This window comes from Ruditapes philippinarum, unplaced genomic scaffold, assembly GCF_026571515.1.
Source record: "Ruditapes philippinarum isolate M1 unplaced genomic scaffold, ASM2657151v2 ctg4199_1_1_1_1, whole genome shotgun sequence".
Taxonomy (NCBI): domain Eukaryota; kingdom Metazoa; phylum Mollusca; class Bivalvia; order Venerida; family Veneridae; genus Ruditapes; species Ruditapes philippinarum.
This window is the reverse complement of record NW_026860328.1, coordinates 42,273-67,834: the sequence shown is the minus strand read 5'-3', so window position 1 is coordinate 67,834 and position 25,562 is coordinate 42,273. Positions and strand designations below refer to the sequence as shown.

Sequence of the window (25,562 nt, the reverse complement as noted above, 5' to 3'; positions counted from 1 at the left end):
TCTCATTAAACAAGGAGACCTCCCAAAAGTAAAGAAAAAACAAAAAGCACACAGCAAAAGTTGTACACCCAGTTTGGTCGAATATTTTGCTAATCAAACATAAAGCGTACACGAGAGTGGTTAAAGCTTTCATCTCATGCATCACTTTTAGGTTAAAAACTAAGTCACACTTCTATTATAATAGATGCTACGTCTAAAATGATATTGAAGGATACACCGTGTTATTGTATGAATCTATATCAAATAATATTGAATTTAATTCTCAACGTTAAAAACAAATGTATATCATATAGAAGCCAAACATTCATGGCAGTCAATGGATTATTTATGATGAGTGATTTATCATTGCATTGATTTGTTTTCAATTTGTTTCCTTTTTACCGCAAAACTATAAAACATAAACGATATTTGATGGTCTACCTGCTTCCTTTTTTGTTATAATTTTGTGACAAATTGTATATGTTTTGTTGAAAAACGCCTTGCACTTAATAAATAATTCACGCTGTAGAACTATTGCAGTAGATTTTGGAACTTTTTTCTATGTAAATCAGAAGGATTATGTCTGGATTTCTCTTAGATTTGTTTCCCGATATTTTTGTCCTTAATAACGTCATTAATGTACATTGGCTGTATCACTTGTCTTTATAGGGATTTTGATTGTTATTTTCTAGTACAAATAATGCAGTTTTATATTCTTAAAGCTCAGAATATCGTGTCCATTTTATATGTGGATAATAGAAATTCAAAGTAAAAAACTTAACGAAATCCGTTCAGAAATATTTCGACCTACCGTTTTGAATGTCTGAACAATATGTTGTTTAAACGATTTATAAGTATGTTGAATGAATAAAGTTTAAACTTAACTAGGCTGTTTCACAATGGTTTTTTTTCTCAGTTTTCACGTTATACTTTTTGCTTTAGGTTTTTAAATTGAAAGATGAAGAAGAATAAATAGATTTTCAATGTTTCAATATTTTTTGCAGAATGGTCATATAAGAACACGAGAAAGTAATTTTAAACATGGAAATATTAATAAAATCAGTAAATGTAAAAAATGAAATGGATAAGAAAAGTGTTAATGTTGAATCATTTATAACGCATGACACAAAAATAAACATTGAAATCAAACATGGGAATTTCAAGTTTATACAATATTATATTTATAGTAAGGCCGTTTGCTTAGCTGCTAGAAGACTGTATAAATATTATGTGTAGAATCTTTAACAATCTTTATAAATAAATAGATGAGTGCTGACCTTGAAAACAAGGAAGTGAACGGTACTGTATATATCACAAGATACTTGTCGGTTTATATAGACTGGTATTCAAACATTTCATATACAGTACACGGCAAGAGATCCTGAGGAGCAGTTAAAATAACACAACTACAGAAACATTTCAGATTAAGATTCAAAAGAAACCTTCATTAAGATTTTAAGTGTTGATGTCATGTTGGTTTTATATCATGTACAGTCGTTGTTGTTTTTGTTGTTCTGTCTCCTTCATTAGAAAATATAATTATGCTTGCTTGTTACCAAACACTAAAATGTCAGAATTATACGTACCACTGGAGAATATAGTAATTACGAGTTCCTGACTTTTACTGCATTGACAAACTTTGCTTAGAATTTAAAAATATAATGACGTCTGAAGGAAAACATATTTTGGTAATAGATATGGATCCTTTATTGTATCTGAGATGGCGTGTTTTCAATATTGAGACATTTAATCGATGCCAGTACATTTTTAAAGAATTGTAACAAAAATTACTCTCAAGAAAAACAACGCAAAACTACCGTTTTATTAATAGATTTTTTTATCAATTAAGTGACATTAATCACTGACACAATTAAGTATTCAGTTTATAAAGCAAACAGTAGATTCAGTGAATTCAAAATACACTATTTGAACAAAAATCCTTATCTATATTAAATCATCGATTAAGTTCAGTCAATAATTAGGTCTAAGACAATGTACTTACGATATTACAATTCACACCTGCAGATAATTGAAAACAACATTCTGTTGAACTCAAAATCTTATAAATGCAAGTTACATGCTTTTTTCCTTTTCACTAAAGACCCTTAGCATGTGCTAGTTATGGATAGCGGTAGAAATTTTGACTGTTATTAATGGAATAAAGAGAGGTAGGGGCTAGGAACATGAAATATATTGCGCTGCTTCCCCTCATGAACAGATTTGTTTTTCATATGATTTGTAGAAACTGTTTTCATTTCCTTCGACGGATTTCTCTTTCGAGATTTGTTCGAATATGTTTTACAATATTGTTTTTGCCGAAAGCTTTATCCTTCCTTGCAGGAAATGAATGTTGTAATAGACGCGGTAGTAAATGATACTGTTGGTACTTTGATGGCAGGGGCGATGGAAGATCCGAAGTGTGCAATAGGAGTAATTCTCTGTAAGTTTCCTAAAACACTGGTAATAGTAAGTTTGAGCAGTAGGGGTAAATCGAGACAAATGATCTAAAATTTAAGCTGACCATATGTCTACCGTTTGGTTCTTTAATTCTGGTATCAAAAGCATAATCTGATAAAGTGTGAAATGTCAAGTTAACCCATATATGTGCCATTTTAAGTACCTATATGTCTTTGAAGTCAGGTGATATAAAGTTTTGTTTACACATTAGCAATGTGCTTGAAAGTTCACTAAGACTCTGTACCGTTGCAAGAAAATGGAAATCGTCTTAATAGAAAGTGTACTAATTCGGAAAGACATTTTCAATTTAAGATATTGAAATTAATGATAACAAATTATGAAATATCCCAGATATTGAGATTAATGATAATATATATCCCTTCAAAAACTAATATGACAATCTTGAAGAATAAACGTTTATGTTAAAATATATCTAATGACAGATTTATATTACATATAAATCTGTGATCTAATCATTAAAGGTAAATGTACACATTGATCATACAGTTTATTTCACTTTAAGTCACACACCATGCTGACTTGAAGTTAGTCTCACGGTGTTAAACCCAGCTTGTCTTATAGCGATTTCTAGATACTTTTTTTTTCATCAAATATAGAGATTTGTCAGTTTGATGAATCCGGCTGATTAGCAGTGAGGGATGGATTTTAAATTCAGATAATACATTAATCACTAAAACACTTCAAAAGAAATAAGCATTATATAATAGATGTTGAATCTGCCACTGAATTTGTATATTCACATCTTTGATGGTTTTCGGTAACAAAAAGTAATTTCTTTTTTTTAGCAAAAGGTGTAAACGGATGCTATATGGAAAAATTAGAAAATGTTGGCACTTGGGTATGGGACAAAGATGATCCTAAGCAGGTAAATAAAAAGAATCACTTCCATTATTATTTTTTTTCAATAATATAATGGGCTGAAGATTTATTTGTGTAGTTCAAACTGTAAGTTTGATATTGCTTTTTCAATATGACGGGCATGTGTGTTTGTAGCCTCCGGTCCACTAGGTAGAGTATTAAATGAAATAATGTTCTTTTGCCTTTTTAAATGGTTCATCATAAGTGTTATTACATTAAAAGTAATTTTGATGTTGTTTTTTTCTTGGTTTATAATTCAAAAGATGTGATAACTCAGCAATTTCACGACTTAATTTATATTAGAATAGTGGTGAAATAAGTTATAAATGAATATTTTCAGGTTATCATAGATACAGAATTAGGAGAATTGGGTTCCGATAATTGTTTAGATTTTATAATCACTGAATATGACAGACATGTGGACGAAAATCACCACAAGGGGAAAGGCATGTAAGTGCAGTGATTTATATATGATATAATAATGCCATATATTGTATAGTTGACAAATGTGATATATTTCATTAAAACATCTTTTCTCAAGGAAAACATAAGAAGCAAATTCAGTTCCACCTGGTTTATTAGTTAAGAGGTCATTTGCTGCATAATGTTTTTGATATTTTTTGCCCTTTAGGTTGTTTTGTTTTTGTAAGTTATTAGAATGAATATTGTACGGATAACAATGTAAATGTGATGTATGTTTCATGCCAGACCCTTTGAGTAATTAGCATAAAGCGATCATCAAAGACAATGTTATTAAGGATTTTCAAACAGAACAAATCATTGTCTGATTTGGAGAAAAATAATTATCTGGAATATGTTTGTAAATAGTCCTGTAAAAAGGGCATTTTAAATATGTGGAAACTGTTAAGTACATAATTTATTATATGCATTAGACATTGACTTATCAATGTATGTTTACTACTCTAATCTTATTTATTTTAGTTTCGAAAAAATGATTTCTGGCCAGCATTTAGGTGAACTAGTACGTTTAGTGCTACAGAAGTTAAAAGATTGTGACATACTTTTCCAAGACCACTGGACAGATGAACTGGGGACAAGAGAAAGATTTTACACCAAATATGTGTCAGAGGTACTCAGGTATGTATAATTGAAGTTCTAAAATCATTAGATTTGTTTGTATTTTATTCACTTTTAAAACTGTCAATTTTTTTGTAATGGATTTAGGCTGCTTTAAATCAAGACCTGATGCTTCAGGATTTTAATATCAAAATACAAAATTTGAGCTTACAAGCTGCTTACAACAATAACGAAAAGACCTCTTAGAAGAATGTTTTTTTTGTATGTATTAGTAAGTTGGGTCGTCCTTTGTATACAAATGTATATTTAAAGTTTATATGCCAAAAATGCATGTATGTTATTCCATGAAACTAAACTAGCAATCAAGTATGCATGAAAATTAAAGCTGGATATTTTTTGTATTGTTTTACCAAACAAAATATCTTACTTGCAAAGGCCCATTATGTCCCAGAAATGCTTCTATTTTCATGTTCTCAAAAAGTTTTATATTGTTGGCAACCCGTTATGGTTTCTATAAAAGATACCTTTTGTCCAATTACCTGAACCATTTTTTGCTTCTGTTGCTTTTTGGCAAAGAGTACAGTTAAAGTGTTTAGTATTTTGTATGGGAGTCAAAATACTACATTGTATTTTGTTTACATTACGCTATTATTATGACAAATAATTTCCAATGTAACGCGAATTCCATCAAGTGAGAATCATCTAACATGCTCTAAAACTAGTTTTAAAACTCATGTTCGCCTTTCTAAAGAAGGAAAAATTTATTCGTTTCTGAGGTATAATGTGCGTTTACAATCAACTCTTACCCTGCTGTACCCAAAGGAGAATAACCTTTGTCGCTAGTCTAGAACTAGCCTCCTGAACCGGCAAGTTTGTCCATGCTGACAAACCTTTCTTGTTCATCTTGAGATATCAAAAGTTGATAGTGTACAGTTCAAGAATTCGAAGCTAGACAAGTTCACTGCAGAAATTCAGCAGGGTTAGGGTAGGGACAAAACTCTCAATACAAGATTATTTACATTTTAAGAACAAGATATAGGTGTATTGTAATAGATTGTCATGATATTTGTAGTAAATTAAAATTCCCTGCCGGAGCTTTACTTGTAAAAATGTTTTGTGTTTTTGTCAATTTTTAGAGTTAACGGATTTTCTATGAAAATGGGTGCTTATTTTATCCTTTGTGTATACAATCTGATATAAATAAGATAAAATTTATATCATGATGACGGGTATATATGTTTATCCGTTTCGTTGGTAAATAGATGAAACTCTGCTTTGAACTTGTATACCCGTGTGTAAGAGGCAGATAAATTGTTAATACCATTAATTGATTCGGAATAGTGCCATGTAGCAATTATATTTCAGTGAAGAAGATATACGTTTTATACGAACACGGTCCGTATTCGAGGAGTTTGGTTTGTCATACTCGACAGAGTTGGAATGTCGAGTTTTACACCACATCTGTCAGATTGTTTCAGCACGTGCAGCAACTTTTGTTGCTCTAGGCACGTAATCAACTTAGATGTAACCCCAGACATATTATTTCATTTGTTGGCTGTGTTTCGGTTGACTTTGATCAGACATTTTAACTATGGATAATTTAAAATCTTTTCTTTGACCAATTGATATTTTCATCGAATAAATGCGCTTTTCAAATTGACTTCACCAATCAAGAAAATACATTTTATCATGTTCATTTAAATTTCTAAATAGTAAAATGCAATTGGAATCGTATGAAAATTGTTTTAGTGAAATTTAAATGTCCTGATCATTGTCTTCTAGTAAATAAAGCTCTTTTACCTTTGCGTTATTTATTTTGCTTTCGCTTATTATAATCGTAAATTTCAGTGAAGAAGATATTCGATTTCTGCACGTGCGACATGCTCTAGATGACGTGCATCTCAATCATCCGTCCGAAATAGAATGCAGGATAGTGCACCATGTTTGTCAACTAGTGTCCACGAGAGCTGCAATGTTAGCCTCTCTTGGCATGTAACTTTCTTCTAAAAACATTCATGTAGTGGCAATCAGTCGTACTCCATTTCTTCTTTTTTTTTATTAAATTTCCTTTAAGCATACCATGAACACTGAAAAGACTTCATGATGTGAATATCAATTTCGCATCATTCACTTCTCATTTTACATACAAAAACGTCCCAATTTTATTCAAATCCACTAAATGTAACAATTATAAAACGGTTAGATTTTACAATATTCCATTTACATGATTGAATACGTCTGCACCTGTTTTGAATAGTCATAGTCGAATGCATTACATGCGTAAAACTCCAAAAGACCAAATGTAGAATTAGTTAAACTAAGCTCCGTCCTCTACCCAATCTCCTGACGTTTTAATATTCTAATGACAATTCAACATCTTTTCATGGTCCGTGTTCCTTTGGGCATGAGTTTGCAGCATTACACTTAATACTATTATACATGTTCAGTATGCCATCGATGTAATTTACTACAATAAAACTAGTGCATGAGCTATGCAGCAATGTCTATGTTAATATCTAACATATCCCCTCTCTAACCTTTTTATTGTACAAAAAGCTAAATAACATTCAATATCCTTTTATATTCATTTGCTGTTCATTCTTGGCTGTATGCTGTCCCCAGTCAGTATAGAATATTTAGAATAGTAAAGCTTTTTATGTGGCAGAGTTTTCAAACACTATTACTTTACACTTCTTCGCCTTCAATTTTCCACCACATTAGAATACAAGACGAAAACGAACGTTTAAATCCTCATATTTTAGATTTTCACACTTTGGGTTGTATCACTAGTTTACTCTCTTCTGTAATGTCCCAAAAACTAGCAAACCAAAGCATATATTTATATCAAATTGTTCTCGCCAAAACAGTATGAAAATCATGATTCGGAGTTAACATAAAGAGTAATGTTTTCCCGCCTAAACTATAATGAGCGGATATTGTTATATAAGAAACATTTGGAGCCGTATAGTATCATGGAGCAATGTCAACAAGAACACAAGTAGGAGCATTAATGTGACAAATCTACGAATATTTTCGTGGAATTCACGAAATTTATATTTTGATAAAAATTCTTTTAAAGAACCGAAATTAAAAGAATGATGAATGAATTTGTAAAATTCCCGATAAATAATTCAAGAATACAATAATACTAATTGTTATCGTCATTTGTTGCTTACGCATGTTATCCTTTGTTGTTTATATAATTTACCATTTTATTCACCTTTGTTTTGTACGTATTTGTTTTAATACTGTCTTTTTTCCAAAACCCTTTTCACTTTTTGATACATAATTTATCATTAATTATTATTAGTAAGGCATAAAAAATAATGCAGTTAGTTTTAAGGAAAAGTGTTGTTGCAGTGCTTCTGTATTTAACTTACACATCTTGAATTATTATTCATCGGATTATATTACATTATAAAATATAAATGAACAACTTTGTGTTAGAATTTTACTTAAAATCTGAAATGGTAGACAGTAACAGTTGCACAATAGTATTCAATCCAAAGAATATTTAAAATTATAGAATAATTATATAAGAATGTTTTGCATATGATACATTAAGACCACAGTTACATATATAACTTTGAAATAATAATAATAATAATAATAATAATATCATTGCTGGATATAAATGTCTTTCACAAAACGTTGATGTAATATTAATAAGCGTTTGTTTGCTTTTACAGCTGTGGCAACTTTGATTGACCGTGTGGGTCGGTCTGAGGTTGGTATTGCAATAGATGGCGCTCTGTACAGATTTCATCCGCTATTTCACGATCTTCTTATGGAGAAAATACCACAATTTCTGAAACAAGAAACTAAGGTAGGTTCTTAAGTCTTAATCTGATGAATATACAACACAATAACAATACTGTTCCATTATGTCTTAAACAAGCACACATTAAAGGTATCAACACGGAACAGGTCCAAAATGAAGTCAAATAAATATAGTATCAAAACCAAACAACAGGGTCCAATAAAGGTTATGTGCGTAAGAGTTTAGAACAATTACGCTTGAATATAAAAAAACTGTAGTAGCATAAAGTTGCACAAACGTTACATGAACGTCATTTTACAGAAATGAATTACCTCCCTTAAACCATATAACCTATGTTAGTTAATAACTTTGCTTGACATAAACTTAGTCTACAAAGTGTTTTTTTTAAATTATGGTTACACCAAGTTTTTATTAACATACTTTTACACTTTAACCGAAATATTGTAAATAACTCTTGGTAATGAGCTCGATTTTTTAAAGAAAATTATACTTAAGTATAACTTATAATAAGTAAACGAAGCTTTAATCAAGACAAATTTATTTTGCTTTTTTGCTTTTGTTTCAAAGAAACTGAGTTAAAACCGATCAACAAATATTGATTTGTGAAGTTTGCGGCGCAAAAGTATCTTTTGATTAGTCTTTTTTATTTGATGCAGTAAAACAGAGATACCGGTGCATTCTGTTAAATTCTGGCAGAATGAAGTGTAATTGCAATTATATATTCATTAATTTAAGCTTCATTTTACATAACAACTTTTCATATTGTATACTGAAACGTTGTCTTATACAACATATTTCTGTTTTTTGTTCAGTTTTGGTTAGTGCAGTCGGTAGATAGAAGTGGAAAGGGAGCAGCAGTGGCGGCTGCAGTTACAGAACGTTTGAAACGGAAGGAATAAATGAAATGTTACGCGTGTTACACCGGCACGTACGAGAAATGTGACTACATGATTTACGAATAAAGTGTTTAGCAAATTTGCTTTTACGCTTTTACGCTTTAGTGTGAAAATGATTGTTTCAACTTTAGAAAGAGGATGTGAGTGTGAGTTACATGTAACGATATAAGATTAATTCAATTAAATAACGCTATTCCTCTATATTTTATGAACGAGGGCCATTCATAAAGTACCCGGACTGGGGCCATAACTTGTCAAAAAATCTTAAAATAAAAAAAATAATGAATACACACGTGCAGTAGGAGATTGTGTTAGGTACATTCACAAAATTGTATTCAATTAAATAAAAATGTGTATAAATATAACTACACTTTAACACAATAAACCACTCACCGTCAAAACGACGTCACTTACGTCACAAATGTTACATCTTCTCCACACTCGATGTTTTTCTTAATTTTTGAAGATATCGACCCAGTCCGGGAACTTTATAAATGTACCTCATGTTTAAAAACAGGACAATGCATGTAGTATTTTTATCTGCATCTTCAAATTTGAACTTTTATGATACATGATAGTAATTATGCACAAACCGAATATGGTATATGTCACAAGAACTGAATTAACAAACAAAGAAGTTATTGAACTATTTTATCATATAAATGTAAATAAACTAATGTATTTAAGTACATGAATACTCTTTTTGCTGATTATTATATTTTGTTTAGAAAACGGAAGTATGAATGAATGAACTGTTGACTGCTATGATGTCAATAGTTTTATAAAATTGATCCCAATTGACAGACATGATGGTGCCATACTTTATCGAGGTATACTTAATTTTCCATCGGATGTATTTGAATATTATGATTTTAATATTATTTCTAACGATTTCCAATTTCAAAATAATTAACGTCACTTTTAATAATCTGTATTGAATTATTCTATAGTTTTACAAGGAGCTTCAGGGAAACAGCTTACCTCATAAAGGTTAAATGATGTCAGAAGTGACCTTGACATATGTATTTCTTTACTCAATTTTCTTGCGGTTAAGTCATGCGGGCATTATTTTTGTCAGGCTAACATTATTTGCCAGGCTAACATAATTTTTGTTACGGCAACATTATTATTGTCACACGAACATTATTTTTGTTATGGCAACATTATTTTTGTTATTGCAACATAATTTTTGTTACGACAACATTATTATTGTCACACAAACATTATTTTTGTTACGCCAACATTATTATTGTCACACGAACATGATTTTTGTCAGATAAACATTATTTTTTGTCTCGCCAACATTGTTATTGTCACGACGACTTTAGATTTTGACGTTCATATTATGATATTCCTGCTCTACTAACAGAGGAAAGCCGATGGTGCATTACTTTTAGCCTTTGTTGCGACTTGTTGGTCGGCTAGAGTGTTTTCTTGTTGGACGGCTAGAGTGTTTTCTTGTTGGTCGGCTAGAGTGTTTTCAACATATAAGAAAGAGTTGTATCCAGTAGTGTTTTGTCTTGAAAGATTTCGCTCACCTACCTCTGTAAAACAAGCCTTATTTATTTTTACCCCTTAAACCAGTATATTGTGCAATACAAAAGATGTTCCAATATAAAACTAAAATTATTGCTTTGATATATTCCAAAGATCAAAGAGTGATATTGATAAATTGTCCATTGTAAAATATACATGTATATATTTCTTAATACGAAGACTGCATTGATTTTCAAAACACATGTAAATAAGATATTATATTCCTATATAAATATCATTGCAAAACTTTTAATGAGTTAATTTTGACACTTTCCATTTTTGAGTTATGTGAATGGATGACCGAATCATTAACCGTTTTAGATATGCATTTTTTTCAAGAATCTGTAACATTTATAAAGTTTTATAAAATCAGATAAAATGTAGATAGGTTATGTACAAAATCACCTTGCCGTGTGTTAAACAAAGGAAAGATCAGGATCAAAAATAAATCTGGTCTTAATTCTTAATTAATCAATTGTAATTATTTTTTATTAATTTATGAAAATTGCATTATTCATATATCTGGCTAATTAATATACACTTTGATAAAATGATGAAAATCTCTATAAATTGCCAACTCATTTTCAGACAAAATATAGTATAAAAATGCAATTAATATTGTTACAAGAGGACGAAAATACGGATTAATATGAAATCAATATTAATATTAGAATCAACAGTTAAGAACATATTTCTAAGGTTAGGTAAGCAACATTTTCTAAAATTGAATCATATCCAGTCATTTTTTTTAAATTTAAATATAATAACTGTTAAACATTTGAGCCGTGCCATAACAAAACCAACATAATGGGTTTGCGACCATCATGGCTCTAGACCAGCCTGCGCATCCGCGCAGTCTGATCAGGTTCCATGCTGTTCGCTATCAGTTTCTCTACTTGTAATAGGGTTTGTAAGCGAACAGCATGGATCCTGATCAGACTGCGCGGATGCGCAGGTTGGTCTGGGTCCATGATGGTCGCAAACACACTATGTTGGTTTTGTCGTGACGCGGCTCATTTGAAGTAATGTTGAAATTTGCATTTTGATCCTGGTCTAGATTTCGATTGTTTGTTAACACGGGCAATGGGTGTTTTTTGTATCTTAGTCGACATTATGTGCCATTTGATATCTAGTGATTTAGCTTAGTTTGTAATGAGAAGGCTTCTTAACGTATTCATGTATAATAAATATGTATTGTTTCCACACAAATATGTTCAAAAATGAAAATAAAATGCAAACACAAACGTACCCTTTTTTCTTCTGTTTATGTTATAAACAATTCATAAAATGCTTCCCTAAATGTCACATTATTTATGAAATGTTTCGCTAAATGTTTCCGATTGAAAACAGAAACAAGAATATCCTGCATGGGTAGAAGTTTTCAGAACTATTTCAGGATTTAAATAGGCCTAAAATCTATAAAACTGACGCAAACATGCTACATATAGGGCTTTCGGGATTTGAACATTTTAAATTTCTAACCAATTTCTAAATTTTTAGGCAATTTTGTATCTGTTAGCGAACGTGCGAGACGTTGTTCATATTTGCAACTAATCTGCAAATAGACTGGGAGAATAGTATATAAAGTCATTTATGATATAAAAATAATAATGACGTTGTGTGTATTATTAAAGATATACTATGTTTGAAAACATGAACGATTGCTACACAGTCCCTTTGTATGCATAAAATAACCATGTTTCGACTTCATTTAAAGTAGATATGTTATGTTTTTGAACCAATTTTATTACTTGACCCAAAATAGGGAATGCAGCTTCCCATACATAGTTAGTATATTCTTTTATTCCAATTAAACATATTCACCAAGAATTTCATAAGATAAGTGATTTAAATCCATATGTCTATGTCCTACGTCTATTATCTTGACATATACAACAATGAGAGCTATATTCGTTGCAATTGTAGTAAGATGTCGACGAATAAAATTCCTGAAAGCAATATTCGTTTACCCGGCGGTATTCGGCATCATTATTTAGTTTTGACATAATTATTTTATTAAACGTAATTAGTATGCATGTATTTTGGCGAATTTTATCTTCAATACTTTTATTTTATACCTATAAATGAAATATTCAGACATATTGATGAAATAAAATGCGTATTTTCATTTTCCGTATTTTCACTGTAAAACATTTATTTTTCACTGCAGTGAAACATATTTTCCCTATTTTCACTGATGTTTAGCCGGACTTCATTTCTTCTAAATTTAGCCAATATACAAAATAAAAGGGAAAGTTTTTCAAATTGTAATGTAAAAAGAAAAAAAAAGAAAAAAAAAAGAGAAACATGTATATAATAAACAGAAAATTCAAGTTTTTTCTATATAATTATACAGGATTTTTAGAGTGGTATAAAATAAATATTCCATACAAGTGAAATATAATAATTTTCATACAACAATATCATCTATATACAATAAAAGACAATAACTTTATTTTGCCATATAAACGTTTGTATGTATACATGTTTAAATCAATAACTTTACTTAACTGGGTGTTGTATATAAGTGTCATCATACGGAATTTCCAACATTTCTTCGACTGATCTATTTTTCTTTATTACGTCATCATTATCAGGTTTACATTTGGGAAATATTCAACATTTTTTTGAAGGGCGTATCTGTTAACGGTTCATTATTTTAACTGTGTCATGAGTTTATAAATATTCATTAACTATGTGAGCAATTTATTATAGTTCGGTGTAAAGTACACTATTGTTATTATATATCAGGTTACACGATTTAATCATGCCGTTTTGTAAAGGGGAAGTAAGAAATATAAACATATAGTTCAAACTTATCTATTGATAAGATTTGGAACGTACAGCATCTTTCACTCATGGCCCTGACACACTGGTATTCAATCCTTATAGAACTGGGATCAATGATTCCGAAGGACCAGAAAAATACAACAACACACAAGATTTCTTTAATCATTCTACCTGTTCAGCCACCTTTACCATAATACAAATTCGTGACTCTGTTACCATAACCAAGAACGCGTATGTTTAACGCATTTATGAAAAGAGAAAAACGGCGGCGGAGAAATCTTGCTCCAATCATTAACTGAATAACAGCACTCAAACCGAGACATCAGGAGTTCACGCTTTTGATTTTGGTTCTCTCGAGGAGTCCACCTTTTTCCACAGAATTTCGTAGATTATCTGAATGAATGGTGGATTGGTTGATTGACTGATTGACTGGTTTGCTTGCTATCTGTCTTGCTACCGGCTGACTACAGGCTGACTACAGGCTGACTACAGGCTGACTGACTGGTGGGCTTGCTATCTGGCTGGCTACCGGCTGACTACAGGCTGACTACAGACTGACTGGCTGGTGGGCTTGCTATCTGGCTGGCTACAGCCTGACTGACTGATGGACTTGCTATATGGCTGGCTACAGGCTGACTGACTGGTGGGCTTGCTATCTGGCTGGCTACAGGCTGACTGACTTGGTGGGCTTGCTATATGGCCTGGCTACAGGCTGACTGACTGGTGGGCTTGCTGTCTGACTGTCTACAGGCTGACTAGCTATATGGCTGGCTACAGGCTGACTGACTGGTGGGCTTGCTGTCTGACTGTCTACAGGCTGACTACAGGCTGACTGACTTGATGGACTTGCTATCTTGCTGTCTACAGGCTGACTGACTGGTGGGCGTGCTATCTGGCTGGCTACAGGCTGACTGACTGGTGGGCTTGCTATCTGGCTGGCTACAGGATGACTGACTGGTGGCGTGCTATCTGGCTGACTACAGCTGACTGACTTGGTGGGCTTGCTATCTGACTGTCTACAGGCTGACTGACTTGGTGGGCTTGCTATATGGCTGACCACAGGCTGACTGACTTGGTTGGCTTGCTGTCTGACTGTCTACAGGCTGACTGACTGGTGGGCTTGCTATCTGACTGTCTACATGCTGACTGACTTGGTTGGCTTGCTATCTGACTGTCTACAGGCTGACTGACTGGTGGGCTTGCTATCTGACTGTCTACAGGCTGACTGACTGGTGGGCTTGCTATGTGGCTGATGAAACAAATTAAGATAGATGGTGTAATGAAATGTTGAATGAAATAATATACACCAATGTATATATTTCAGGGCGTATATATATATTTAACAAGTACTAGGAAGTTCTACATTACTTCCGTTTTGGAGCATATGAGGCCTACCACTGCATTACATGCGATTTTATTCTCTTGATTCAAATAAAACAAGTGAAATGAAATGTAATGAGAATAAAGAGCTAGACAAAAAGAAAACACAATAGATAGATCTACATATCTGACAGATGGAAATTCCTGAATAACAGTACATCGCAAAAAAACCCAGCATCGACAAAAATCATATCTCTGATTTTAAAAGTGATACTTCTTAAAGGGTTTTTACTGAGTATTTACTTCTCACTGAGTTTTTTTAACATGAAAGGGACCGAAATAATTTTCTCAAAATTTTTGTTTGATTGATGGAGGTATGGACCAATACCTCGTGTACAGAATTTGAGATCATTAGCTCACATCGTTTCCCACGGATATTCAATTTTTTTGTGAAATTTTACCCCGAAATGAAAAGCATTGCAACGCTTTTCACTCAAGTCGGGCATACTATCGCATAAGTATACTAGTTGTTTTATAAAAGATTAAATATTTTATGACAAGTTTTCAGAGTTTCTTTAATTTTTATCTGTCCTCACATAGATATTATATTCAGGATAGTTGTACATACATTTGCTTCAATGAAAAATAAGATATAATGTTTTCAGAAATCCAGGACATTATCGATATCCGAGAGCTTCGAAAAGTTTTCTATCACGTTCGCGGTAGCAAAACGGACACAGGAAGGTACACATCCAATCATGAATGCTCAAATTTCATGTGAAATGAGATACAGTACAGCCGTTAAAACTTGGTAAAAGAAAATAAAATGCATGCCTGTAATAAATATTAATGCTTTTTATATGTAAATAAAACTAAAAATGACTTTTCCGTTATTTGTTGGTTATTTTAAAGTCTTGTTTTTTCCATGTTAGTTATTATTGTATTACTGTAACAATCTAGAAAGTATGGTTTAACATACAATTGATGAAATTTTACCATGACAAATATGACAGTATATTTATGAAAATATTAAGATTGTATGGAAACAAGATAACATTTGCTGGGCAAGAGAATCAAAGGTTTTAAAATGGTGTCTTGTACTTAAAATGTTGTTATACTTGTTCCCAGCCTAAGGAATCGTTGATACCAACAATATAACAGTTTTATGTTAAATAAAGCTGTAGCCGGTGTAATGGGGTATGCAAGATGTTTCCACTACATCTCAAGAAGTGACTTTTTTCCAGGTTATGCTGACTTACACGTATAACAACAAATATCAATTACTAGATCGTGGTTGAACTAATATTTTATTATATTTTGTTAGTTATACCATGTCTGGTTCTAGTGGAGCATTGATTGTCAATGTTGTTCTTGTTGGAGATTGAATTTTCAAAGCGGTGCCGGGGAGGGAGACGAGCGATTTATTTTTTTCTCGCTTTTCATCGTCTCTGATAAATATACTTCATAAGTCCTTGTCTGCAATTTTTCCATTACAAGAAAATATATCACCGCTTTTAGGGATCCGTTTTTTTAAAGAAAATATAATTGCAAAATACTTGAAAGTGCAAGGAGGTAGAAATGTTGGCTTACATTCGTTGCAATAGAAAAGGGTGATTGTGTGATTTGTAAATTGATACAAGGATACTTATTCTGTTAAATAAACTACGCTGAACTTGCGGTTTTCATGTGTGAAAATACCTTTTGTGCTTCTTCTGAATTATCATACATTTTACAACACTTTCAGACAACACTTTCATCCACAAAATAAAGCTTTTTTCTGAATTCTGTAAGATATTTCTATCAAATGGTTTTGACCTACTTTATAAATGAAATTGAACTTTACGAATGCTCAGAATTAAGAAGTTTTGAGATGAATGTGAACTTCAAATACCGAAGAAAATGTTATATTAAAACAAGAACAAAGACAGAAAGGAAAGAAATTGAAATTTTAATTACTTATTTTGTTATACATTAGAATTATATACATGTAGTATATATCATACATGAAGTGATGACGTATTTCCTCATGGAGTCCAACTAAAATAGTCTTAGTAAATATTACATACATGTACTTTGTAAATGACTGGTCATTAATGAGACAAATAAGTAAAACTCAATCAGGAAGTTTTGATAATAATGATAATAATAATAATAATAAAAATAATAATAATAATAATAATAAAAATAATAATAATAATAATAATAATAATAATGATAATAATAATAATAATAATAATAATAATAATAATAATAATAATAATAATAATAATAATAATTATAATAATGATATGATAATAATAATAATAATAATAATAATAATAATAATAATAATAATAATAATACAGGTTCATATCTAAAAATATTTTAATTGACATACGATAAAAGAAATAATACCACATGGAAAAGAACAGAACAGAATATTTATTTCTTCTTTTTCGGACTTGAGCATAGCTCCTCGTCCACAGAAATAATGATTATAATACTAAATAAGTGGCTAATTTTGCGACGTGGAAATATTTGCTATTTTCGTACTTTCGCAAATATTTCCGCATGCAAAAAAGCCGTTTCTGGACACTCGCAAATTTTTTGTGACGTAAAAATATTCACTTATATAGTAATCAAAACGCAAAGTAAGCATATCTTACATGTATAAATAATGTAGAGAAAAACAAAATATAGAGACACATATGGAAGCGTCCTAGTGCCAAACCTGAAATGTTTTTATGTCATAATTAGTAGATAGTAAGTGCTAATTAGTAGAAAGTAAGTGCTAATTAGTAGAAAGTAAGTGCTAATTAGTAGATAGTAAGTGCTAATTAGTAGATGCTAAGTCATAATTAGTAGACAGTAAATACTAATTAGGAGATAGTAAGTGCTAATTAGTATATACTAAGTCATAATTAGTATATAGTAAGTACTAATTAGTAGATACTAAGTCATAATTAGTAGATAGTAAGTGCTAATTATTAGATAGTAAGTGCTAATTAGTAGATACTAAGTCATAATTAGTAGATAGTAAGTACTAATTAATAGATACTATGTCATAATTAGTATATAGTAAGTACTAATTAGTAGATAATAAGTCATAATTAGTAGATAGTAAGTACTAATTAGAACATAATAAATCATAATTAGTAGATAGTAAGTACTAATTAATAGATACTATGTCATAATTAGTATATAGTAAGTACTAATTAGTAGATAATAAGTCATAATTAGTAGATAGTAAGTACTAATTAGAACATAATAAGTCATAATTAGTAGATAGTAAGTACTAATTAGTACATACTAAGTTATAATATTGTAATCGCTGCTTGCATTCTGTTAACATGGCTGATGCAAGCAGCGATTACAATATTATAACTTAGTATGTACTAATTAGTACTTACTATCTACTAATTATGACTTATTATGTTCTAATTAGTACTTACTATCTACTAATTATGACTTATTATCTACTAATTAGTACTTACTATATACTAATTATGACATAGTATCTATTAATAAGTACTTACTATCTACTAATTATGACTTATTATGTTCTAATTAGTACTTACTATCTACTAATTATGACTTATTATCTACTAATTAGTACTTACTATATACTAATTATGACATAGTATCTATTAATTAGTATCTCCTAATTAGTATTTACTACTAATTATGACTTAGTATCTACTAATTAGCACTTACTTTCTAATAATTAGCACTTACCATCTACTAATTATGACTTAGTATCTACTAATTAGTACTTACTATATACTAATTATGACTTAGTATATACTAATTAGCACTTACTATCTCCTAATTAGTATTTACTGTCTACTAATTATGACTTAGCATCTACTAATTAGCACTTACTATCTACTAATTAGCACTAACTTTCTACTAATTAGCACTTACTATCTACTAATTATGACATAAAAACATTTCAGGTTTGGCACTAGGACGCTTCCATAGACACAGCATATATATTACAAAGTAAAAAATTATAATAAAATAATAAATGAAATACTGGGAAAAAATATAAAAGAAAATGCGTATTATCATTTTGTGTATTTTCACTGTTAAAATGTATTTTGCGCTGCAGTGAAACATATTTTTAGTAATTTCTTCTAAATACAGCTAATACATATAACTAAAGGAGAAGTCTTTCGGATCGTAAGGTCAAGATACAGAAAAGTAAATTCATAAATTGAAAATTCAAGTGTTTTTTCTATAAATACAGGATTTTTTTGGCTATACATAATTATGACTTTTAATGCTATATTTCAAGTGTCAAATAAAATTGCTAATTGTTGTTTTGGAATGAGAGGAAACTGCTATTTCATTTCATTTTTCCGGTGTTTATAGTAAAATAACATCCAATCTTGTAAATTATGTGATGAAATACGGAAGAAAACGGGGGATAACCTTTTTCCTAAAAAATAAAGTTTGATAGAGGTATAAAACGCAATGTTCCTCTGTATCTAAACATTAACTTGTCTTTATATACACTTTACATGATATTATACTTATATATTATTTTTACATTTTTTTGTAAAAACAGTCCGATTGTTTGTCAGTATTATTTATTCTAAGTCATGGTAAGTAATCTAAAACAAATACAAATCTTTTAATGTTATTTTAGACATTAAATCAACTTATGCTCAATTTCAAAAACCCTTTTCCATATTATTTTAATGTAATAAGTAAATACATTTAAATATGTAATGAAACATTTTTTGACATTAAGCAAACGTTACAGTGTTAATTTATTTCAAATTCTGTGTTGATTTCAAGCACATTAGAAATTCAAGAAGCGTATTACGGTATTTCTTTCACAAAGAGACCGTTAACAATGTATAACGATCTATGTCACTGGGTGGAAATGATGCTCAAGTTTAAAGTTACCGACTGCTGTACGAATATTTTATAACTAATTTTTTCAGATTTACCAAGTGCAGTATTTTATATTATTTTGGATGTGTTGGCATATTCTGTTTGTTTGGAGTAACGCCGGGGTTGTCAAAAGAAAATGCGACGAGCTTTCAAGGCAAAGTGTTGATGAATTAATGAAAAATATAACAACTGAGAATTCTAAATTACACTGGTCATTTTGGTTGTTGCCATCGCTACAAAAAGCTGCTGAAGAAAATATTGAACATGCCGAGTAAGTTTCATGTTGTCTATTTCAAAAAAAATATTAGTTTTCAGTGACTTCAGTACAATATTTTTACCTAGAATATATATAAATCTTACATTATGCTAGTATAAAAGATAATAAATGGTATTTTCTTAATGTATTAACAGTGAAATTATATTATTTCCATAATCTTATTGTCGATTTTCGAAAGATCTGTAATAAAGAGTTTCTATGTTATTAAACAATATATGAATAATTGTCTGTAAACAGAATGAAATGTTCCGGAACAAAATATTATGCTTTAAGAAGAGTTTTATCCGTTAAGCAATGATTTTGTGCATGTGCTATTTGCTTTTAAGACAATTTATTACCATTTTATTTCATTCAATAATTTTGGATTTTTTTTTGTAATTCAAACAATAATTTTTGCATATACACTTTTAACAGTGAGTTAGATTGAAATGTACTAGTATAGTTTAACATTTTAGTTTGGGAAACAATTTCACTATAGTCAACTTTGACATCTATTATTGTACATTTTTGATGAGCAACACTTTATTAATATGATAATATTTCAGATTGTCGGTTACAAAAAGATTAAGGAATTCGTTTCTTTACGGTGAATATGGACGGAGATGTCCGAAACGAAACATACCAAATATGAAAGTATGTCCTGTATATTACGTGATGCAAAATGACAAGAACAGAATCCCCGAGAACATCGTTCATGCACAATGTAACTGCAAACACTGCTTCAAGAGCAGGTCATCATTACTTACAGGAAAATGTGAAAAAGTATACGGTCAAACTATAGTTTGGAGAAGAAATGAAACAACTTGCGAGTATTATACCAGTTTGGAAAGAGTAGCAGTTACTTGCACATGTCAAATTTCAGATCTGACAATTATTCCGGCACTTTCTGGAGAAATTAAATTAAAACGTTTTCAGTGAAGTACAGGTTCCTTTAATATTTGGCAACGTTTATAGTAAAACTTAAGGTATCTGTGTTACAATGTATTTTAAACACTCATTTTACAGTGCGAAATTAGTTGATTTACAGTTCACTGTCTCTGAAGCAAAGAACAAATATTTATATCTATTTGCTGATATCTTGTCAATGTTTATAGTATCAACACAATTACCTTATTTTAAAGTCTTCCCCTAAATTTATTCTTCCTAACTGTAGCTCAGCTGTTTTTTTTTATATATGGAAGAGCTTTAAGCTCTCTTTTTTATTCATATTACGTATGGCTTAAGTATAAAGTTTTTTTTCAAAGCTTCATTTTAAATTTCGAATTTTACTTAAAAACATCATTTTAAAATTTGTCAGTACTATGTACAAAACGAGCTATTATAAGTCTCTATCTCTTTAGGTTATATTTAAAAATGATACTTTCTTATTTAACAGTTCATCACTTAAATTGTGAATATTTTTAAGAACATCCTTGAGTTATCTTGTTCCTATATTGTTGTTCTAATTATCATTTCGGAAATGTACTCGTATTCCTGTATTGCATCCACTAGTCTGTCTTTATTATTAGCTTGAAATCATTTTTTTACTGTTTAGTTGTCTGAATTATTTTTTGTAAATTTTAGAGTTTAAAAAATCTGCAATATGTTTTATTGACACTTAGTTGCATTTTACAATGATAAATGAATTACCAAAGAAAGATATTTACAATAATTTATAGTCACATTTTTGTTTGACTTTTATTATTTTATTGTGATTTATACAGACATTTACATGTTGATTTTTCTATGTTATTAAAAATGTTTTATTGAGCATATATTTGTCGTAACTTTAAACCATAAGTTAAAAGAAACTTAATAAAAGCCCGTAACCAAATATCAAAACATCAAATACTGTGAGCAAGGACGAGAACAGTTTTTCTCAAGTTTCAAAATAAATTACCATAAATGATGATACAAAATGACACTGCTACATTTTTTTCGTAATATACCCAAGCGAACAAAATAAAATTTTAACTTTTTTAATGTATCCAATTGCGATAAGGCACATTAAATTTTAATTAAAAATTGCCAATGAAAAGACTGTCATGTGCCAGGTAATCATGAGAGTAAAACCTAGTTAACCAATGAAATGATCAGGAATTTATTGACTTCCGAATTCATTTCCCGTCAAGTTAAGTTTCTGCTAATATTATTCGTTGTATAAGAGTTTGAAATCTATGACAGGGAAGTGTCGATCTAGACAAACGTCATGGATAAAAGTTAAAGTAGTAAGGTAAATTTCAGAGATCACCGAATTGCATGTTTTGTGCCGCCCCATCTCCGCTCAACATGCTTTGCTTACATAATTTTCTCAATACACTTACAGCATTTTTACGATATATTTACGTACAACATTTAGAAAAAGTTTCAATTGAGCAACGAGACAAAATATAAATGTGTAAAAGAACGGTCATTTACTTTTTAGAAAATGATATTATTAACCTATGCGAAAATGAAAAATTGGCACGTTCAAAGGTGCGAAAGCATGCAACATGGTCAAAAAAAGTTTGAAGTCTCGGATTTTGTTCAAATGCAAGCTGCCTTCAGTCCATTGTCTGCCGTAGTGCTAGGTGCAGAGGGCCCTGTGGGTAGGTATTTCGGGTCTCGCCTCGCCGGTACGCACCACCGATCCAAACAGTAGGCATTATCTTCAGGTAGCTGTCATATTGTATTTTGAATTTTGAAGCACCCTAAAATAGGTTCGTATGATGAACTGGGCCATATTTTATATTCTATTATATTTACAGCGTGTTGCCTGATAGCATTACAAATAAATATTTATTCATAAAGATAATATTTCATATCAATAAAAATATTGTAACACTTGAAGTTTAACTTGAGACAGAAAGACAATATTTATTTAAACTACAGGTTATGAACTAATATTTTCTCTCTCGTGCAGCGGAAGATGTCAAATGGCGAACTATATATAGAAGATATACAGTTAATAGAAGCAATGAAATTAGTTTGCTAAAATACAAAATTGTAATATTTCCACTCGCCTCTGAAGAAATATTTAGATATGTAAGATTCTGTACCTCGCCCCCACCCACATCCGAAAGGTTTAATTAAATTTTAGCTTTCATAAATTAAAGTAATACGGCATCAGATCCATGCCTATTTTCTGTGAATATAATAAGGAAATCCAAAAGCGAATTACTAGAGACCAAGTCGGCCTTTGTTACTGTGCAAATAAAAAGGTAGAAACATGATATATTCATGTATATTTGCATCAAACACGCAAATTAAGTAACTTCTACGGTTATACAGTTTTCGTTTCTGACGAAACTATAGCATACACCAGTGAAGCTTTAAAGAAATATGTTAAATGAGTGTTGGAAATAGCATGATTTGAAAAAAAACATGAACCAGTTTACTTTTTATAACAATATAAATACAACAAATTTTAAATGTTTTTTCGGGTTAATATAACCTTACAGATGGTTTAGTTTCTGTCTACCTGTTCAAGCTTTGAATTGTATCTGTTAACATAATTGGAAGCTGTGGTATAGTGGTTAAGAACCCTGCCACTCAACCAAGGATTCCTACTGGTGTTATTAACATGTTTCATAATATGACAACTGTGTTTGTTAATTTGAAAGAAGCGGATTCGTCACTATTAAACTTAAGTAATTTTTTGGTTTTACGCTTAGAAAAACTGACGGTGATATACGCAGAATATATTCAATAAACAATACATATTTTTAATAATTACAATGGGGTGTTTATAAATCTTAAATTATCTTAATAGTTTTATCTTCAGTATTCACTGATTATTTGGTGGTTCTTCCTTTCTTATAAGACTTTGATAATTTGTGAAGATTGATTATTATTGATTATGAACTAACAAAGGACAAAGAGACACTTTAATTGGTGGGGGAAATTAACAAGAATGATTAATAAAATCAATGACAAGAAATATTTAAGGACTGTATTTCGTAAACATAATTATTTTCTCAGACGCTCCTTATAATATTTGTTTATACTCGTACATTAACTGTGTTTTCAAATTTCACGTAATGAATATGTGCAATTTTAGATAGACAGTAAACTTTACTTACAGCGAACACGGTTATATAGCGAAAATCCGGTTATTAAAACAAACATTCTGGCTCGAATTCGTTCTTTACTCGGTAGTAATAAAATCTTCATCAATAACATATTTACGTAATACGGGATTATAACTAATAAAGGACTCCTGTTTTAGTCCCATTTTAGAAAATAATCACAGAAAGTTACATGGTTACAAAGAACTCTAAACTATGGACTACCTGCAAATGGATCCCGTATTTTTTCGTCTTTTTTGTGAACACATTCAGGCGACAGAAAAATAAATAAATTATAATTAAAGGCACGTTATCCCTCAGAATTTTTTTTCAATCTTTAGACAGGGCAAACCTGAGATTTTAGTGTTTAAATAAAGGATTTAAATAAATATTATATAGGATGCTTAGCACCTGCTGTATCTTTAATTATGTTTTATAAAAGTAACAAAATGTAAACGAAGTAAACTAGTATTTTGACCTTCACACAAATTATTAAATCACTGTAACTGAACATTAACCAAACAGCAACAAAAGCAAAATATTTTTCAGGTACTTAGCCTATGAGTAATTTTTTTTGAAAACTATTTAAGGACACCGACCCCCCCCCCCCCCCAGCTTTTCAGAAATGAAATATAAGCATTTCTGAGGCACAATGGGCCTTTAACAGATTCATGCAATACAATATCCAAATACTTATAAAGACCGGATAGTGCTGGTTTACTGTAAATTAATTCTTAACTCGATAGTACATAATAGATATAATCGTTTTACATATTCAAAATGAAGAAATGAGAATAATTAATTTACTGAAAAAACAACTAAGTTCTCTTCTTATTTAGATAGATACTATTACTATTTATCAAACCGTAATCTGGCAATTTTAGATGTTATGATAATTAAAATTACTGCAAAGTTGATTTAAGGTGTACCAAAGGTGTCCGGTATTCCGTTTTGAAATGCAAATAAATTTAAGAAATAATGAATCACGATCAAAACGTGTAAAAAAACCTGAGTAAAAATAAAAGTTCATAGATTTCATAGATATGTAATTAACATGCATTTAAGTGACATTATGTTCGTTTTTCACTGTCAGATAATTGATCAATATTTGATAATAAAAATATTTATGATACAATATAAAAACTTAAAAATTATACAATTAAAGCACAGAAGGCGCTGAATTTGTTTGGGTCTCAGAATGTCAGAAAGGTGAAGGTTGTGAGATTATAAACCAATTTGTTTGTAAAGTGTCACCAAATTCTGTTTCCAGTGTTATAACTATAGTAAATTGGCTATTAGTAAATTGCAACACTGATATTCAATTCAATGTTTATTTGGCTTAACCAATTAAAAACAAAACAAAACAACATGAGTTGCCTGAACTAGGATTTGATCTCCGGACCTATCGCATCTAAAGCCAGCGTGTAAACCTCTCGACCACGGGGAGTTATAAGATAACAGGCTGAAGAAAACCATATTATTCTTAATTAGAGTTTGTAACTCTTATTAATTTCGATATATTTTGTTCACGGTAAACCTGTTGTTTAACACTGAAGGTGAATAATCATGGAGCTGAATATAAGCATGTATATCTATAAGAAAAACACAAATATTAGAAATCTTCGACCAATCGGAACTATTTTTTTCGTTACGAAAATTAATGTGCATGTTCATTTGACAATCTTACCGCAGTGATCTGTCCC

General features: G+C 30.5%; 3 protein-coding genes across 4 annotated transcripts in view; 2 read left to right on the top strand and 1 right to left on the bottom strand.

The window, feature by feature from the left end:
* The window catches only part of LOC132759674 (hexokinase-1-like), a 57,477-nt gene extending 45,663 nt beyond the window's left edge, over positions 1–11,814 (top strand). Inside the window, exons 15-21 of the mRNA XM_060751484.1 lie at positions 2,320–2,419; positions 3,243–3,322; positions 3,656–3,765; positions 4,258–4,413; positions 5,719–5,858; positions 8,043–8,179; positions 8,947–11,814. Coding sequence (XP_060607467.1) covers positions 2,320–2,419; positions 3,243–3,322; positions 3,656–3,765; positions 4,258–4,413; positions 5,719–5,858; positions 8,043–8,179; positions 8,947–9,033 — 810 coding nt within the window. The 3' untranslated portion in view covers positions 9,034–11,814. The remainder of the gene's footprint in view (positions 1–2,319; positions 2,420–3,242; positions 3,323–3,655; positions 3,766–4,257; positions 4,414–5,718; positions 5,859–8,042; positions 8,180–8,946) is intronic.
* A 2,206-nt stretch (positions 11,815–14,020) lies between these two features.
* LOC132759673 (uncharacterized) lies at positions 14,021–16,404 on the bottom strand. The gene is made up of 4 exons (XM_060751483.1): positions 16,375–16,404; positions 15,305–15,309; positions 14,429–14,605; positions 14,021–14,396 (listed from the first exon to the last, which is right to left on the bottom strand). Exons 1-4 carry the CDS (start codon positions 16,402–16,404, stop codon positions 14,021–14,023), a joined length of 588 nt encoding a protein of 195 aa, XP_060607466.1.
* Positions 16,405–19,146: 2,742 nt separating this feature from the next.
* Positions 19,147–21,558, top strand: LOC132759672 (uncharacterized). 2 transcript variants are annotated; one of them, XM_060751481.1, is made up of 3 exons: positions 19,147–19,262; positions 19,608–19,828; positions 20,380–21,558. In XM_060751481.1, exons 1-3 carry the CDS (start codon positions 19,260–19,262, stop codon positions 20,750–20,752), a joined length of 597 nt encoding a protein of 198 aa, XP_060607464.1. In that variant the 5' UTR covers positions 19,147–19,259; the 3' UTR covers positions 20,753–21,558. The 2 variants fall into 2 exon arrangements, with proteins under 2 accessions (XP_060607464.1, XP_060607465.1); XM_060751482.1 differs by lacking the exon at positions 19,147–19,262 and having other exon boundaries at positions 19,517–19,828.
* Positions 21,559–25,562: the final 4,004 nt, after the last annotated feature.